Genomic DNA, 16,970 nt, shown 5'->3' with positions numbered 1-16,970 from the left:
GCGTAGAGGGGGTTGTTCCTCCTGGTCACAGGGCAGCAGTGAGCGGGGGAGGGGGGCTGTTCCTCCTGGTCACAGGGCAGTAGTGAGCGGCGTAGAGGGGGGGTTGTTCCTCCTGGTCACAGGGCAGCAGTGAGCAGGGGAGGGGGGGGCTGTTCCTCCTGGTCACAGGGCAGCAGTGAGCGGCGTAGAGGGGGGGGTTGTTCCTCCTGGTCACAGGGCAGCAGTGAGCGGGGGAGGGGGGGGGGGTGTGTTACTCCTGGTCACAGGCATACTTGCCAACTCTCCCGGAATGTCCGGGAGACTCCCGAAATTCGGGTTGGTCTCACTGACTCCCAGGAGAGCCGGCAGATCTCGCACATCCCGCTACTGGCACCCCAAAATGATGCGATTCGTGGTGAATCGCGTCAATTTGGCCCCGGCCCCGTGACAAACTGTCACTGTCGTCGCGGGGCCGGGGCCAAAATGGTGCATATGGCCCCGCTCTGCCCCCTCCAGTCACGCCCCTCTCCCGGAAAGAGCTTAGAGAAAGTAGGCAAGTATGGTCACAGGGCGGCAGTGAGCGGGCAACTGGAAATCCCCTTTCTAGGTGTTTGCCTGGAGTTGTATGTCCTCTTCTCTATGGGTGGAAAATGAGTAACACGTACTTGCTGATGACCATAGTGGTGTCAGGCAAATGGCTGTTCCAACTTGGATTATTTGGGGTAAACATTAGTTAGCAGCTTATAGTCCTATACCTGAACTGATTCCCAGACATGAATGTAGTTTTAGTAACCCTTTGCTGCTGAGGCTTTTCTCACCCCTGTACTGTGCAGACTTTGATAGGTGAAGCAGGTCACACTGTTTTTCATAATAAATGCTCTGCAGATTTGGATCTAGGCTTTATTCAAGGTGTTTTGGGAATTGTCAATTGTGAATTAAAACAACCAATGTCTAAAGTTCAATCCTTTTGACTACAATGCTGAATGGCCGTATATTTCAAATGGAGACATGTGTAGAATGGAAAGTGTGTATGGACAAATCTGACAGATCCCTGTACATATTTACACATTAGCTATCTCAACAAAGTAAATTGTTTGACTAGTCAACAGTTTTAGAGAAATAGGAATTTGTTGGGTTTGGACAGAAAATAATGTTGGGTGATCTAAATAACAAGCTATTTCTGTAATTGTGTATTAGAAACGTAGGACAAAATATATTAGGAGTACTGTGTGGTCTTCCTCAGTTGTCAGCTTGCATCGTGCAGTGAGCATCTTTTCTATGAAAGCATATCGTACATCTCAAGTAGCATGTAATATACTGATAAGAGCATTTCCACCTGGAAATTTCTTTTTCTTAAAGTGGATGTAAGATTGAGATAGTGTTTGCATTAAGAGACTAGTTCGTTCATTCCAGCTCCTTCTCTGTATAAGTTGAGATGGTAAAGCTGGTAAGAATGTGCAAAATATCCATTTATCTGATTCAGGTAAGAATAGGGGTGGGGGGGATTCATTTCTTAGCGATGTGTCTGGAATGACCACATAAGCACCCTGCATCAATGCTATTTTTTTTTTTTTTTTTATCCGATTTTGACGTTTAGGCCTCCTGTTCCATGAAGGATGTGTGAGCTGGCTATAGCCAGGTCACTCATGCGGATATCCAATGAGACTGGCCTGATAGAGCACAAAGCCCTTACTCACAGCTGCCCCTACAATATTACTGTTAAACTGTGGCACTAGGTGATTTAATTTTATCTTTTTATGGGTGTTTGCCTTATCGACCCTTAATAGACCGCACATCCTTTATCACACTAAGAGCAGATAATCCTGGATATTGGCTTCTGGGACTTTTATGTTCTATTATACTATATTTATATTCTACTTTGTCCTCAGCCCATCTACACTAGTTCACATCAAAGTATAATTTTAAGCAAAGGAATAAATTGTGAAGCCTAGCAATACATAAATATCTGATCTCTTGTTCCATTTTATGTAGATGTTTTTTGTACTTTTGTTCCTCAAGGCTGAGTCATACAAGTTCTGATATCTTGTTTTGAATTTAATTCTGACTTTATTTGTTGTTCCACAAGTGCTTTGTTCCTGTTTTGAAAAGCAGTGATTCATGTCACTTGGGAGGAGTAGGGCTGATGAGTCCTTATTGTTCCCTTGATATCTTGAGACCTTCAGTTCTGCAATTTAAGAGACAAATTTATTGTGCTGATCTTCTGTTTCAGGCATTTGTTAACACAAACATAGTGTATTAAAATGGTGTATTTAATACATCTGCATTCCAATATCTTAAAACTGCATTTCTGGGTAGGGTAACGAACCAGAGCCCCGGGCCTCCTCCATACAAATGTTTGGTGCAGAACTTGCAGCTTCTTATTGACCTTCCAGCTCACACTTCTGTCGGTGGCCATTGTAGAATAGTGAATGATAACTTCCACTGCTTTTTACAGTCGCCAGCTTATTCCCTTATTACAGAGTACAATGTAACTAGAAATAAAACTTTGGTTTCTTTGTGCCCTTGTTTGCCCAAGAGAGAAGTGACGGAGTAAATTTGAGAAAACACAACCACATGCTCTATATGCGTGAGAATAAGAATGCATAGAAGCGAATATACCATTGGTATTCTGTACCAAATAGGCTACACAAATAATGAATCTGGCTAATTCATCGATTGAAGAGTTGTGGAGGTCAGTGGTCAAACTCCAAAGAACTTCACTAAAACCTAAAATGACGCGTTTGGCCGCGTATGTATGTATATATGTATGTGTGTGTGTATATATATATATATATATATATATTTTATTTATTCTGCCTCACAGCACTGGAGTCATGAGTTCCATTCCCAACCATGGCCTTATATGTGTGGAGTTTGTATATTCTCCCTGTGTTTCCTCCCACACTACAAAACAAACTAGTAAGTTAATTGGCTGCTATCAAAATTGACCTTTGTCTCTGTGTGTGTGTGTGTGTGTGTGTGTGTGTGTGTGTGTGTGTGTGTGTGTGTGTATGTTAGGGAATTAAGACTGTAAACTCCAATGGGGCAGGGACTGATGTGAAGGAGTTCTCTGTACAGTGCTGCGGAATTAGTGGCGCTATATAAATAACTGATGATGATATATGTTTATTAAGGTGCATGTGTATGTAATATATATATTACACGTATGTACACATATTTTATATATATATATATATATATATATATATATATATATATATATATATATCTCAATATTAGATATAATACATCATTTTCAGAAGAACTCTATAAAACTTGACAGTTCTGTGTAAGTCTGCAAAAGGTTAATATTCTATCTGTTCCCTCAACTCCCCTTCAGCCATACTGCTTCTCTGCTATTGAATGACACATAAAGGGCAGGAGAGGGAGGGAGCTGTTTTGACAAAGCGCCTTTGACTGGTGGCTGGTTTACTTTACCTGAGGGCATGTGAACTAGATTTTAGGCTTGTACCTCCCCTGTTGTCAACTCGAGAACCTGTAAAAGGTTAGAAAGAAATGGAGAGGAAATGCTACTTTTAAGGGTTACTTGATCTCGTACAACATAAAATCGGCCAGAGGGAATTGTCTCTTTGAATGTTCATTGTGGCCTAAATATATCTAAAAAAATTCGGGGAGATTCTAAAGTAGAAATAAAAAAATAAATACTGGTTCCACAAATAGGCACAAGCAGTTTTTGCTTATTACTCTGACATACATACTCCATATGGCAGGAGCTCCAAACAACATTTTGCTTGAAAGCAGTGCTTTTTATTGTTTACATAGCACAGCAGACTCTGCTCAGGATGTTACCAGAGGACCCTCACTCTAGCTAGACAGTGCACCTGCTAGCCACCAGCCAATTAGCTGGCATTGGTTGCCCTGCACAAACTCACAACACAGGTTTAAATACAACAAACCCCTTGGTTTGGTCATATTACTTCATTAGACCCCGTCCTCTGTGTTCAGCCTCGGGGTTTTACTTTGCAGGGACCATGTCTGCAGCTTTTACCTTCAGGCTCCCTGGGACTTCACCTGTCCATAAGCCACAATATATTATATACATTTTTCTTCTTTCTCTCTCATGCCATTCTGGTTGTGGTACTTAGAAAGCACACTTACCATGTTATCAGTGACTGTAACCACAGGTAGATATATGGCAATGTTAAATCCTAAGTCTGCAGACATTTTCTGATTGCTGAGAGATGGCCAAAATAATGGTAACCTATAGAGATGAGTCAAATTGTGGTTAAGTTTAGCAATGAAAAAAGCTGTTTTTGCAGAAGTGCTCAGTTTCGGATTTGTTTCATCATTCTGCCCTTTTATGTTTTAAATTTTGTATTTTGCTGATTAATTGCCTATAAATTGTCTATTCATTCTGCTGTGTAGTGTGGCTGGGGTAGGAACACCTGAGGCCATATTCTATTGACTAAACGTGCAAAATATGGCATAGCTCTGAAAGTTTTGTTCCTCTTTAGTAAAGACATACATCACCATCTGTGCAGAAACACTGTTGTAGATTATGTAAAATGTAGAAAATCAGTTGTAAAACAAATGTCATAATCTTGGACAAACACTATTCCTTGAGCTTTATGTAAACTGTAGTGATCAGGACACCAATCACCTTCTGTCTCATTTTATCTTCATGTATTGTCATTGGGCTGAGTGTCAGGATCTGACTATATAAGTGCCAACCTGATCTGTGTCCAATTTGGGCACATCTGATTGGATGACTCTGGGTCTCTGAAGCTCCGTCTAAATGACCAGATCATGAGATTTTCCAATGGTCCCAAACAAATGTTGATTGGTATTGCTGTGTTGTGGGCCACAACATTGTAATTAAGTAGTACTGTCTGTTCATATCCTCAGTGCATGGGAATCATGGTGTGGGGCTGTGTATGTGTCTGGGGTGGATGAAGTGGGCTTAAAGCTTCTTTGAGGACTGTCTTTTTTTTTCTAAAGGAGGTGATGGTGGGAAATGGCTAACTTATTTCTATGTTATCTGACCATTAATAACTTGTTTATGTTAGTGGCACAGTGCCTTGCTGTATATCATTGTAAATGTATTGATTTCATGGGTAAAAATCCATTATTTCTGTAACTTTTTTTCTGATGAAAGTAAATTCAATCTTAAGCATTTGGTCTGAGAGTGACCAGCACATTCATTTAGCTTGAATGCACAATAGGGGATCATCTATTTGTATCCTGTGTGTTCGAGAGATAGGAAAACTATCTGAATAATAAGTCATTTGGGAAATCACTGATTATGTAAATTTTGACAAGTTTAAATTTGTGTTAAATCCAATTTTAGAGAATATATTGCATCCTGATGCTAAACATTGATTATGATATCTCAGACTTGGTGGTGCCAAGTATGAGCCAGGGGCTGTATTACCCCCTGCCAACAGGTGTCAAACTATATATAAAGAGCTGTATCTTGTATTCCATCTGTACTTATGGATTATCACTAGTACTTAATCCTTTAAGTGTAATAAATAATCAATCTGCATGACTTCTATTGCTTGCTCTAACTTGTGACCAACAGATAAGAGCTAACACTCTAATCTGTTCCCTGGCATTTGTGTCAAGGCTCTGCCCGCTATGCAGCAGTCCTGATCCATAGTAAGCCAGCAGGAGGAATCAACCAGTCACCAGCAAAAAGGTGCTGTGGTGGCCTATACAGAATTAAGCGGTGCCTGTGAAGGCGCACGGAGGCAGCACTATCCCCCTAGCCAGCTAGCGTCTGGTTACACGCGACGCCAGTGGGAGTGGTCAGTAACAGTCTGTTACTGATGGATGGAAAGAAACCCAGATACACTGTAAGACCCCCCCCAAAAATGAAAAACGAGTCGCAGAGTAAGTCCATCTGGTCACATTAGTTTTCTACTATCTTTTTGACCACCATTCTCCTTTCCCATTAATTAAAGGAGCTTAAAACATTACCGTCTGCCCATGATGGACATGACAATCAACAGCTGCACTACTGATGAAGTATGTGTTTCAGTTTACACCATGCCTGTTTGAAGTTATAGAACAGTCACTCTATGTATCTAATAGAATTAAATAGGAAGCGCTGATGTAGTAGATATTATTAATAAATAGAAAAAGATAAAATATTTTTAAAACAAACCAAATACACATATGATACAATATTGTAAGTTGTTATAGCATAATTAATATTAAAATCACTGTACCGGTGTAAAGAAGTAACTTGCAGGTGTTAGTTTAAATCACATGAGCTCATGTTAGTATTATCTATCATTTTCTCCGGAAAGTTTAAAAAAACCTAAATAAAGGTATATTTGAGTTTCCAATAAGTTCCTCAGGAAACGTATATTAGTTCCTCACTGTATGTATCTGCCTTTGTTAAATATTGACCATATTTACTTAAATACTTTGGAAAAAAACAAATTGAATTTGAATTAAAGCATTCGTTTAGCAAGTTATTCTTACAGGTCAACAAAATGCACCATTGGAAATATATACCAAGCCCGTGTATAACAGTTAAATTACATGTTTTCAATTGAACCTTGGCAACAAAGATAATTAGGGTTCACTACAATCTATTGACAATATATAAAATAATGTTACCACTACTGCAATTTATAAGGCTAAAAGACATCAAGACCTTCCTTCTGCATTATATCTGTAATTTTCAGGATGTGGTACATGGGATGGTGTAGGAGGCAAATGTTAAACCGCAGCTTCAAATGATTGGTGGCTCATCATAAATTTACCATGAATAAAACTGATATAGTGCACTTGGCAGAGGCACATTTCTTGTGCAGTATCTGGGACTTGGTAGACAGAATATGAAGGGTATGACTGCAGAGAAGTATTGCATTGGAACCCTCATCAGGCTGTGAAGCAGGATCCAGTAATTAGAGTGTAAAAGTGTATTTAACAAAGTGCTTAATAAATGTCTTTTGATTTGAAGACAAATTTTGTATTTATATACTTAAACAATTGGATAAAATATATATTAAAGTGAAATCCTGCAGTTTCCCCGGGTACATGAACCCACTTCTCCAGGAATAATATAATTATGAAATTGTAGTTATGCTGGAAGTTGACTTAAGAAAATAAATCAAATGAAAAACTTGCAGTATGAACATAAAATAAAGGAAATATATGGTAAGATGATGAAGCATGAACAGCCTGTGACCTGTACAATGACATTGTTCTTGTCATACTCAATAAACCAGTCATTTTCCTTACCTTTTTTTCACTTCAGTGTAAAACCTTTTTGTTGTATGAGCTAATAAATAAAAATTATAGAATACTGTTATTTTCTTGAAAAACCCTCATACCATAAAACATCTCCTGTGCTGCTTATTTCTTGTTTTATGTAAAATAGAGGGTATTGTATGTTATTCTTAGCAAACCCCTCCTCCTTGGCTCAGTGGAAGGGTCCTAGCTATTCCCAATATTGAGCCCCCCTCCCCCCCCCCCTTTCCCCCCTAGAACTGAATCTCCAGTCTTTAATGCATATGTTCCATAGAGGTTCGTTATGGAATTTGGATGGATTTTTTCTGGACTTCCACCTGATTTTTCCACTTTGTGCACCCCTTGTGCAGGAGTAGAGAGAAGTAAGAATAGGTTTAGGGACTGGCACCACTTTTTAGGTATTTAAGATCTCTGAATATTTATTGTGCATCTCGCCCCTTTAATACTGAGGTGTCTCTTTACGAAGACCCTGCTATATTTAAGATTTTCTATGGCTGCCTATCGCAGCGATAGAAAATCTTCGGCCACACATTTTATCAAGAAAATGTCACGAGGGCAGCTCAGCAATGACGTAAATCATACCTTTATTTGTTGATCTGTAATGCTCATCAGCTTGAATGAATATTTGTCCCATTCCTCCTTGCAGAACTGCTTCAACTCATGAATGTCCAATTCTTACATGAACAGATTCAGGTCCTGCCACACCATTTAGATTGGATTCAAAATCTTTCCAAAATGCAAAGTTTTGTTTTGTGTCTTTTTTTTTTCTCGTCTGTAGATTGGCTTTTTGTGTGGTTATTACAATGGTCTTTCTGTAAGACACACCTTTTTGATGAGCTTCAGTTCAGAGAGACCTTGATATTTTCCTGGTACAATTGAGACTTCTCAGTTCCATCATTGATGCAAACCTCCCAGGTCCAGTGGCAGCTGCAAACCATGATACACTCGCCAGTATTTCATTGTTGGGATGAGGTTCTTAAATGAGAAGCATTATGTTTGGAGAAAACCAAACACTACATTCCAACATAAGACAACAGTTTCTTTTCTAGTCTCCTGTTCACAAAACATTCTTCCAGAACCCTTTTGGTTCATTAAGTTGGTGTTTAGCAAACTTTAAATTAGCAGCAATGTTCTTCTTGGAGAGTATTGTCTTCCTCCCTGCTTTCCTCACAAGCACACTATTCTCGCTCAGTGTTTTCCTGATGCTGGACTCATGATTTCTGATATTGCCCAGTGCAATAGAAGCCTGCAGAACCTTTAATATTACCCTGAGGTTCTTTGTGATCTCACAAAATCGTGTATGCCTTGCTCTTTGATGGCATGCGTTCACAAACCTGTGTGGTGGAGAATCTCTGCTTTATTATTTTAATTGGGTAGTTCCCTATTTCCTTAACTGAACTATCCTATAGATTCACCTGCTTTCAATTTTTTTAAATTTTTTTCATTTATGCATGGATCAAAATGATCAAACTCCTTTTGTATGTGATGGGTTCTCTATCTATTTTTATGTCTTAAATGAAGAACTGAACATTTTTTTAAATTTATCGCTACGATAAGCAATGATAGAAGCTCTATTGCTGCATATTGAAATACCCGATAAAACCCCAAGTATGTGCTATAGTGTTTGTTTATGTGCTTCTACATGAAACTTCTGATTTTACTCCTACCATAAGCCCTGTAATATAATCAAATGACTTCACATTGTGGAGTTACTGCCAGTAGCTTTTTCAAGTCATGGAAGTGTTGTTTTGAGGTTGTGTCAGACACAATGAGATAATAGAACCGTTCACTGGACACATGAACTGCCTGACTTTTTTTTTTTTTTTTTTTTTTGAGGCTTTACAGTTATGTGGTAGAGAAGTGGTTGGTTTAAGTCTTGGAGGTAGGTTTAGGAAATCTTCCCATAGCAACCAGTCAGATTCTAGCTATCACTTACTAGTATATAATGATGGGTAGAATCTACTTGGTTGCTAAGGGCAACTTCTCCCACATGTCCTATTTAGAAGCATTAGTAAAGACTTCATGGTAGATTTACTATCACCCAATGGTAACAACCTGAGCTAGTAAACCAGAAGGCAGGGGATACACTGACTCTGGGAAGATTTGGACTTCTACTATTTATTTTTTTTATATTTATTTTTATTTTTGTATACTGGCTTTTCCTTCCTTCCTCTACAACACAGATAAGGTAGAATAGTTGATGTTTTCTGTAAAATGGACCTGCTCTTTACTTGTATTCCAAATATATTGTAACTTGAATCATTGTGTGGTGTATGCTTGCTATTGATCTTTCTTTCGTTTGTGTTTCAGACTATTATGGAACAATTTAACCCCTGCCTTAGGAATTTCATAGCCATGGGGAAAAATTACGAGAAAGCCTTGGCAAGTAAGTGATTACTGAATCTGTACTGCCAGAAGTACTATATGCAATGTGTGGGCCACACAGAAAGCTGCAACAATGCTCCATATGACTTGTTTAAACAAGGACTAACAAGTGTTCTAATGTTCTGTACAATCCGCAACATATTAAAGTGCTTGTAAACATTAGGGCTACAAATGTAATTGTATCAGTGCAATCTCACAGTAACATCACATCAGACGGGTCATATGATCTGTCAACAAAGGTCCTCTATTGTATCCATTGCATGTGCTTCTGTCTGTAAGACTGTGATGTAAACTGTCTGACTTGATATGATTGTATGGCAAATAGCCTGTGCAGCAGTACCAGTCTGCTATCGCACAACACCAGAGGGTGATAAACACAACGCATATCCTGACAGCCGTAGTCATAAAATAAAAGCGCAGGTTTTTACAGTGAAATGTATAAAGCAAAAATGAGTCTCTGCTTTCCTATATAAAATTTGGGACTATTCCTTCTAAAACTGTTCACACCAGCCAGGACAGGGTGCTCTACCCCGCCTGTCCCAGCTATCTTGTAATTGCAGTAACCTGGATTGAGTTCAGTCATTGTGTTTGTTTGTAGTTTTTGCTGTTATGTTAATTTTTTAAAAAAAAAAAAATCTATTATCAAAGTCATCCAGTGCCATCTTATTTAGAAAATGAGAGCAGGATGTCTTTGTGAAATAACTATATTTTAATATATTGGGGTGGGATCTTTCTTTATAATACAGTAGTGTTTTTCTCCTAATAGTGTCCAACAAACTGACAAATGAAGGGATTGCATATCATACTCCAGTTTCTCAGCATCTGCACATGAGCTGTTTGTTAGAGCTGGTCTTAGTAGGTGCCTCGCCCAGTGACTCTTGAATGCTCTGATAAAGGATTACTCAGTTTGTTTGAGTATTTAGTGTGTTGAAGCAAAACCGCCCTCTATGTACATAAGTCACCTGCTCAAATGGATTGTGGTTGCTGACTAAGGCTGGGTACACACTACAGAATTTTTCAACCAATGAGTTATCCACAACGATTTTACAAAAGAATGGAAAAAAGTCCTGATCAGCATGCCAATTCATGCGTACACACTACACATGTTTTAAAAGATTTACCCTCAGATCTCTGATCTGTGCTCTTCAACGGTCATAACCGTCGGCTGAAAAGATCATGACTGTGAGTGCATACACACTGCAGGATTGGAAGGACATTGTTCCATACCTGAATGAGATTTTTGTTTTGCTGAACAATTAAAACAAACTATGGTTGGTGCTTTGGAACGACTCTCGCTCATTGCGTAAGTATACACACTAATGCAATATCTGGATAAGTGATATCTGGTTTATCAGGTGTTTGGCCTGTTAATTGGCTAAAAACACAACGACTTTACCTTCGACCAAAGCTTTGATTGCTCGGACGATTAATGCGTACCCACTAGTCACGTTTTAGATGATTAATGAAAGACCGACCGTTCGGGCAGCTACTTTTCACAGTCATATTGTCGTGAGCAAAGTATAGAATTTTGTACACACTGAAACGACTTATGGGGTCCATGTCACGATATCCCCAATAATTTTAAATAAATGGCAGAGCATGTTCAATATTACCCACCCCAAACCTCATAAAAAAAGCAAAGGTAACACGTTTTGTTAACACATTTGTTAGCACGTGTACAGTGTACGTTCGTTCGCAACCGCACATAATACACGTTAATAAAAATGCTAAATATGTTTAAGAGCACAATGATGTTACACATAGCTATAATTAAGTAGGCAGACATAAGCAATACATATATAAAGGAAACATTGTATATTTTTTTAACATACACCCCCAAAGGAGTCGCAGATCGAGGAACTATCGGCAGTTGCTCGTGGATTGATCAGAATCTTATACACACTACATGATTGTTGGATTGGATTGGTTGGAAAATATTAAACAATGCGACCAACCAAAGGAACCGACAATCGACACGTTGGAACAACTCTTGACCATCGTGTCACTATACACTTCTGACCGAACGGTCGTATGTCGGCTGATTTGCCCTATTATTGGACGAAAATGCTCCAGTGTGTACCCAGCCTAACACAGCACTCATTTAACCATTACAGGCCTGGAATAAATACTAAAAATGCTTAATTCCAAATTCACTATAAAGTTTTTGTAGTGGTCCTTTTTAAAGTTCTGTTCGTTCAGACCAGGGCACCATTAATGATCTAGACCTAAGATTTGATCTAGTTTATTTAATTTAAGAGCTGACACTCTAAGGCTGGATACACACTACACGGTTTTCAGCTGACAATCGGCTGATCACCTGATAAACGACTGTTTGGCTCAACATTGCATGAGTGTGTACACTGCAACGATGAGCACATCATATTGTTTCATTTGATTATTTTTTTTCTTTAACCAAACTAAAAGTCTTGTTCAACGATGGAACAAGGTCGTTCCAATTCTGCAGTGTGTATGCACTCATGATACGGATCTCCATATAGTTTAGTCATGATCGTGTCATCTGATGGTTATGACAGATGAAGAGCACAGATCTGAAGCTAAATCTTGTAAAATGTGTATAGGTGTATAGTGTGTACACAAGAATCTGCATGCTGATGGGGACTTTTTTTTTTTAGTCGTTGGTAAATTCGTCAGATAACATATTGGGAGCATTTTTGTAGTGCGTACCCAGCCTTAGGAAGTCTACAGTTAAGTCACAAAATGTAATCACAACCTGGCCTAATGAGTTACTGTAAACCAAACAATTCCCTGCACAAATGTAGTGTTACAAAAGTCAAGATACTGACACGTGACAGTCACAATGCTTATTGAGTAGCAATGGTTATAATAAGCTGCATACAGAAATATGAATGCAGATCATTTTAAAAAGAAGACTGCATTAAAACACAAACTGCAGAACTGCACAAGTAATCTGTGGCCTGGGGGAAGGCTAGAAGGTTTGGGCAATTTCTCCATCCTTCTCTGGGGAACCAAATCCACTGCTGGTTGCTTTTTAAACCCATGAAAATTATATTGCAATCTCTGTTACCCAAAGACTCCCTTCTCTGCGACTGCACTGAAGTAGGTGTGATGTTATACTAATCCCTTCTACAACCATTTTATTGTCCTCTTTTGTCCAAGAATATTTATTCATGGCTCAAATATACCGTAACTGGTATGATTTTTGTATGCCTATAAATATGAAACATGATTTTGTTGATTCCTATATATGTTGATTACTTTAGGGGGAATGTATGCATCATTGACAGATTATATTACTGCTAATATAAATTTATACAGTGGTCTTCATTGTGTGAAGGATTGCTCTGACCCGTCCTAGCTGTTTAAAGAAACAAAACAAAAATCAGTTTGTTTACTCAGGTGACCTGTTATCAGAGTGTGGCAATCAAAGCAAGGTTGCAGAAAGCAGGCTTCTGAACAGAGCCATAGCTAAAGATTTTAGTGCCCTGGGTGAGTACATTGGTGCCCATCCACATTTTATTATGGGAGTGATGATGGGTGCTGCCTTGGTGGGAGCTGGGGGGGGGGGGGATGATATGGGCTGTGTGTTGCCATCTAGCTATCGGGGTGTGGCTAGCCTTCAAGAAGCGCTAGACTGTATTGAGCATTTTGACGTCTGGCACTAAAACAAGCTGCCTCCAGGCGGCACCTTTACTGATGAAAAAATGTACCGTGTGTGTGTGTGTATGTGTGTATGTGTATATATATATATATATATATATATATATGTGTATATATATATATATATATATATGAACTTTTTATATATAATCAAAACATAAAATCCGAAAATACAGAATTTATCACAGGGGCCTATTTAATACAGTCCACAATTTTAAGTATCCGTTATCGTAACAATGACACATGACTTAACAGAGCAATTTACCATTCGTCACGTCAGGACATTGCGTATTATGGGGACTATGGTATTATGCGGTACTTTGCCTAATACAAGAGATTTTTGATATATCATGCATTAGGCTTTTGTTAAATTACCAATATATAGGCAAAGAAAAATTAAATTACCAATATACATAATGCCTAAACCATGCCGTGAAAATCAGTTTCTGCAAAGGTTTAAGACTTGATAAATAGGCCCCTTAATCTACTTTCCCTTTTTATTATTAAGTACTATAGTTATGCAGTAGTAGGCTATAGTTAGGTGATTCTATTAATATAACTATAATCAGGCAATAGTGTAAATGGCAGTAAGTTGTATTGACTCTGTTAGCATTATAAATATAGTACACATATCATAGTAAATGTACTTATGATTCTTGTTCCTTGTTTCTCTATTCTATGTCATAGCTTAGGTTCCTATTTATATTTACTCTTCATCATTGTTAAATTGCATCAGGAGAAGATTAACAACATTTTTTGAGTGATGCCCAACTCTCTGGCAATACTGGCTTGCAGCAGTACAGCTGAACTTGCCACTTCACCAGGCCAGTGTGGGAGAATATGCACATGCTTGATCCGGGTTGCCAGTTCACATCTGGGCAGTGGAACTGGGAGCCCGGACTTGGGAAGTGGTTAAGTCCACCCGGGTAAAGCAAGTGTCTGCCAGAGTTTGTCTCTGTGTCCTCGGCATAGACCTGTAAATTACACATGGGGGTAGATTTATCAAGCTGTGGGTTTGAAAAAGTGAAGATGGTGCCTATAGCAACCAATCAGATTCTAGCTGTCATTGTACAAAATGACAGCTAGAATCTGGTTGGTTGCAACATTGACACGTCTTCAAACCCGCAGCTTGATATATTTACCCCTTGGAGTTGTTTCACACAACTGCTTTGATATTAGAGTTTGATGTGCGGCCGTGGAAAAGGCAAAATGACTGATTGTTCAGAGCCTCTCCCCGCCTTCAAAATCCATGGTGCAAAGCATAAAATCTGATCATATGCTGGGTGAAGCTTCTTCAACAACCCCCATTCTGTATGTTCCACTTGGTCATTTCTGGTATTTTTCCAGGACGTGGTCATTAGGTGTCTACTGTTTTGTCATTCAACCTATAGGGAGCAGCAATTAGTTACTTCTAGGTGAACAAACTCCATAGGCTGATCAGATGACAGGCTGTATCTCAACCATAAGGCAAAAGAAAATGTAGTATTTGACACTCCTGTCATTAGAGGGATATTCATTGGTAATAAAAGTTTAATTTTCATTTACAGTAATGCACACAGATGGCTATCTTATGTTTTTATACTGACCTTCTGGTTTCTATAGCCACACAAATAATTCTCATGTGTCAGGATGTTTTGCGGTTTAGGCATATTTGTATGTGCACAGTACATGCAAATCTCTCATAGGACTGTAATAAAACAGTTCTATCTTTGAACATTTCTATCTCATCCCATCTTGAATTGGAGAACTAAAGCTAAAAATAGTTTAATGTACATGTTGAAACTTACAGCCTCGCCTGCCTTGGTAATGAAAGCCTTCTCACCATGGTGAGGGAAGAACAGTTTTATTACACATTCTCCCTCCCCTGCAGTGGCGCACGCAGGGGGGGTTTCTGGTTCTCCAGAAACCCCTCCCCTCTGCGAACCAACGGTACTGTACAGCAGCCACGGCGCTGTCAAAGAAGCGTCCGCGGCAGTGCTGTATTGTTACATTGTAGTATAATACAGCACTGCCGCGGATGCTGCTTGACAGCGCCACGGCTGCTGTAGAATTCAAACGCGCCGAAATGGTGCTGCTGCAATTTTTTATTTTTATTTTCGGGGGGGCGGGCGGAAACCCCCCCTTCTAAATCCTGCGTTCGCCCCTGCCCTGGACCATACACAATTTTTAATAGGTTCTTCTGGTGGCTTACAGGCAATGAACTGGATGTATGTGTAAACATTTCATCTATAACAGAATTGAAAAACTAATGGATGTATTACAATTTTGAATTTGGTAATTTTTAACATTGTGTGTGTGTGTGTGTGTGTGTGTGTGTGTGTGGATAAAAATGAGCTTCTGCTGTGAAATCCATATAGTCCGCACACCACTGGTTTTATAATTTGACTTGGCACTTACTGCTACCACGTTTTTGAAACGTACATCAAGTGGGGTGCAGATCCCTTTTCAGGAAGTGCTAATTTTGTGTTAGAAATGGAATAGGAGATGAATAAATTGCTTCTACCATACTGCCATCACTTGATCCCTATACTGTGCTACCTATGCTGCTGATATAGAAAGCCATGAAATTCACCTTATGGGAATGAGCAAGAGAAAATATTGTTGCCATATTTTTTTTAATTTTTTTTTTTCCCCCATGGCAACTTTTTTTTAATTTTATTTCTTAAGGAGAAGTATAAGTTAAAATGTAGAGGTTAAAAAAACCCAAAATGTGGTCCTAGGCAAAAGATGCATCCCTAAATGAGGCCTTAAGTGTTTGTCACTTTTTTCTTACGTGTCAAATCTAGTGGAGTCCTTGACAGTCTATGCTTTTTTTTTTTATAAGTTGTTAGCATAGTTTTAACTTTTGGTTTTTTTGTTTTTGATTTGTGGCTGTAGCTTTTTTTTTTTCTGTATTTTGGGGGGGGTTGTCCTTTTCTATGAGTGATGTTAAACTAGTCCATTTCTGTTCAATTAGAATACCTAGCCCCTTAACAACTCCACAAAATGTACCCAAGCTCTTCAAAATTTTAGTGTGGGCAAACAGACACCTTTTTTTTTAAACCTGTATAGTGGTCCTGTCCGAGAATTACAATTACCATTATTAAGAATATTACTGGGCTCACCCCTAGACTAATCACTAATTTGCTTCTCTGCATCCCCAGCCCACATATCCATCCCCCAATCCACATCACAGCACCCTGCTACTATATCCACAGTACACAAGTGCCACAAACTTAATATGCCAAATACAGTTTTAATGACTGTTTGTTTATTCAGAACTTTACTACATCTCATATACAATCTATTGTTGAAATTATGACTGTAATCACAATTTTAATGTATGTGGTGTGTGTTCTCATAGCTTATATATATATTATGTATTTTATTTATGCTCTTTAAAACAATAAACTAGTCGGTTTCATAATAAGTGGGTCATGCCCTTTGTGTCTTGGTGGTATTTAGTCTTCTGTTATCCTGTTCTAAAATTTGCCATCTTGTGACAATTCTACAATGTTGGGGATATTGGTTGAGTGTTTTTAGGCTAAGTGCACACAAGTATATCTTAATCCATCTCTCCTTGTCGCTTTTTTGAACGAGGGAGAAACTGATGATAACGATCACTGGGGAGATGCATAAATATGATCAGTGGGCAACTTGCCCGAGCGGATGATGGACAGGACAAGGGGCAGAGTCTAGAGCTTTACTTATTCCCAGTCACTGTTGGCTTTCTGCATTTTTCTTACATCTCTGGAGGAGAGACT

The 16,970-nt window shown here is 38.8% G+C and overlaps 1 protein-coding gene across 9 annotated transcripts in view; it reads left to right on the top strand.

Moving 5' to 3' along the window:
- The window catches only part of BAIAP2 (BAR/IMD domain containing adaptor protein 2), a 131,428-nt gene that overhangs the window by 40,196 nt on the left and 74,262 nt on the right, over positions 1-16,970 (top strand). For all 9 annotated transcript variants that reach the window (XM_075216905.1, XM_075216904.1, XM_075216906.1 and 6 more), the window contains exon 2: positions 9,514-9,589. In XM_075216905.1, coding sequence (XP_075073006.1) covers positions 9,514-9,589 — 76 coding nt within the window. The remainder of the gene's footprint in view (positions 1-9,513; positions 9,590-16,970) is intronic.

The sequence above is a fragment of the Mixophyes fleayi genome, chromosome 6, assembly GCF_038048845.1.
Source record: "Mixophyes fleayi isolate aMixFle1 chromosome 6, aMixFle1.hap1, whole genome shotgun sequence".
NCBI lineage: Eukaryota > Metazoa > Chordata > Amphibia > Anura > Limnodynastidae > Mixophyes > Mixophyes fleayi.
This window is presented reverse-complemented; position numbering and strand designations above follow the sequence as displayed.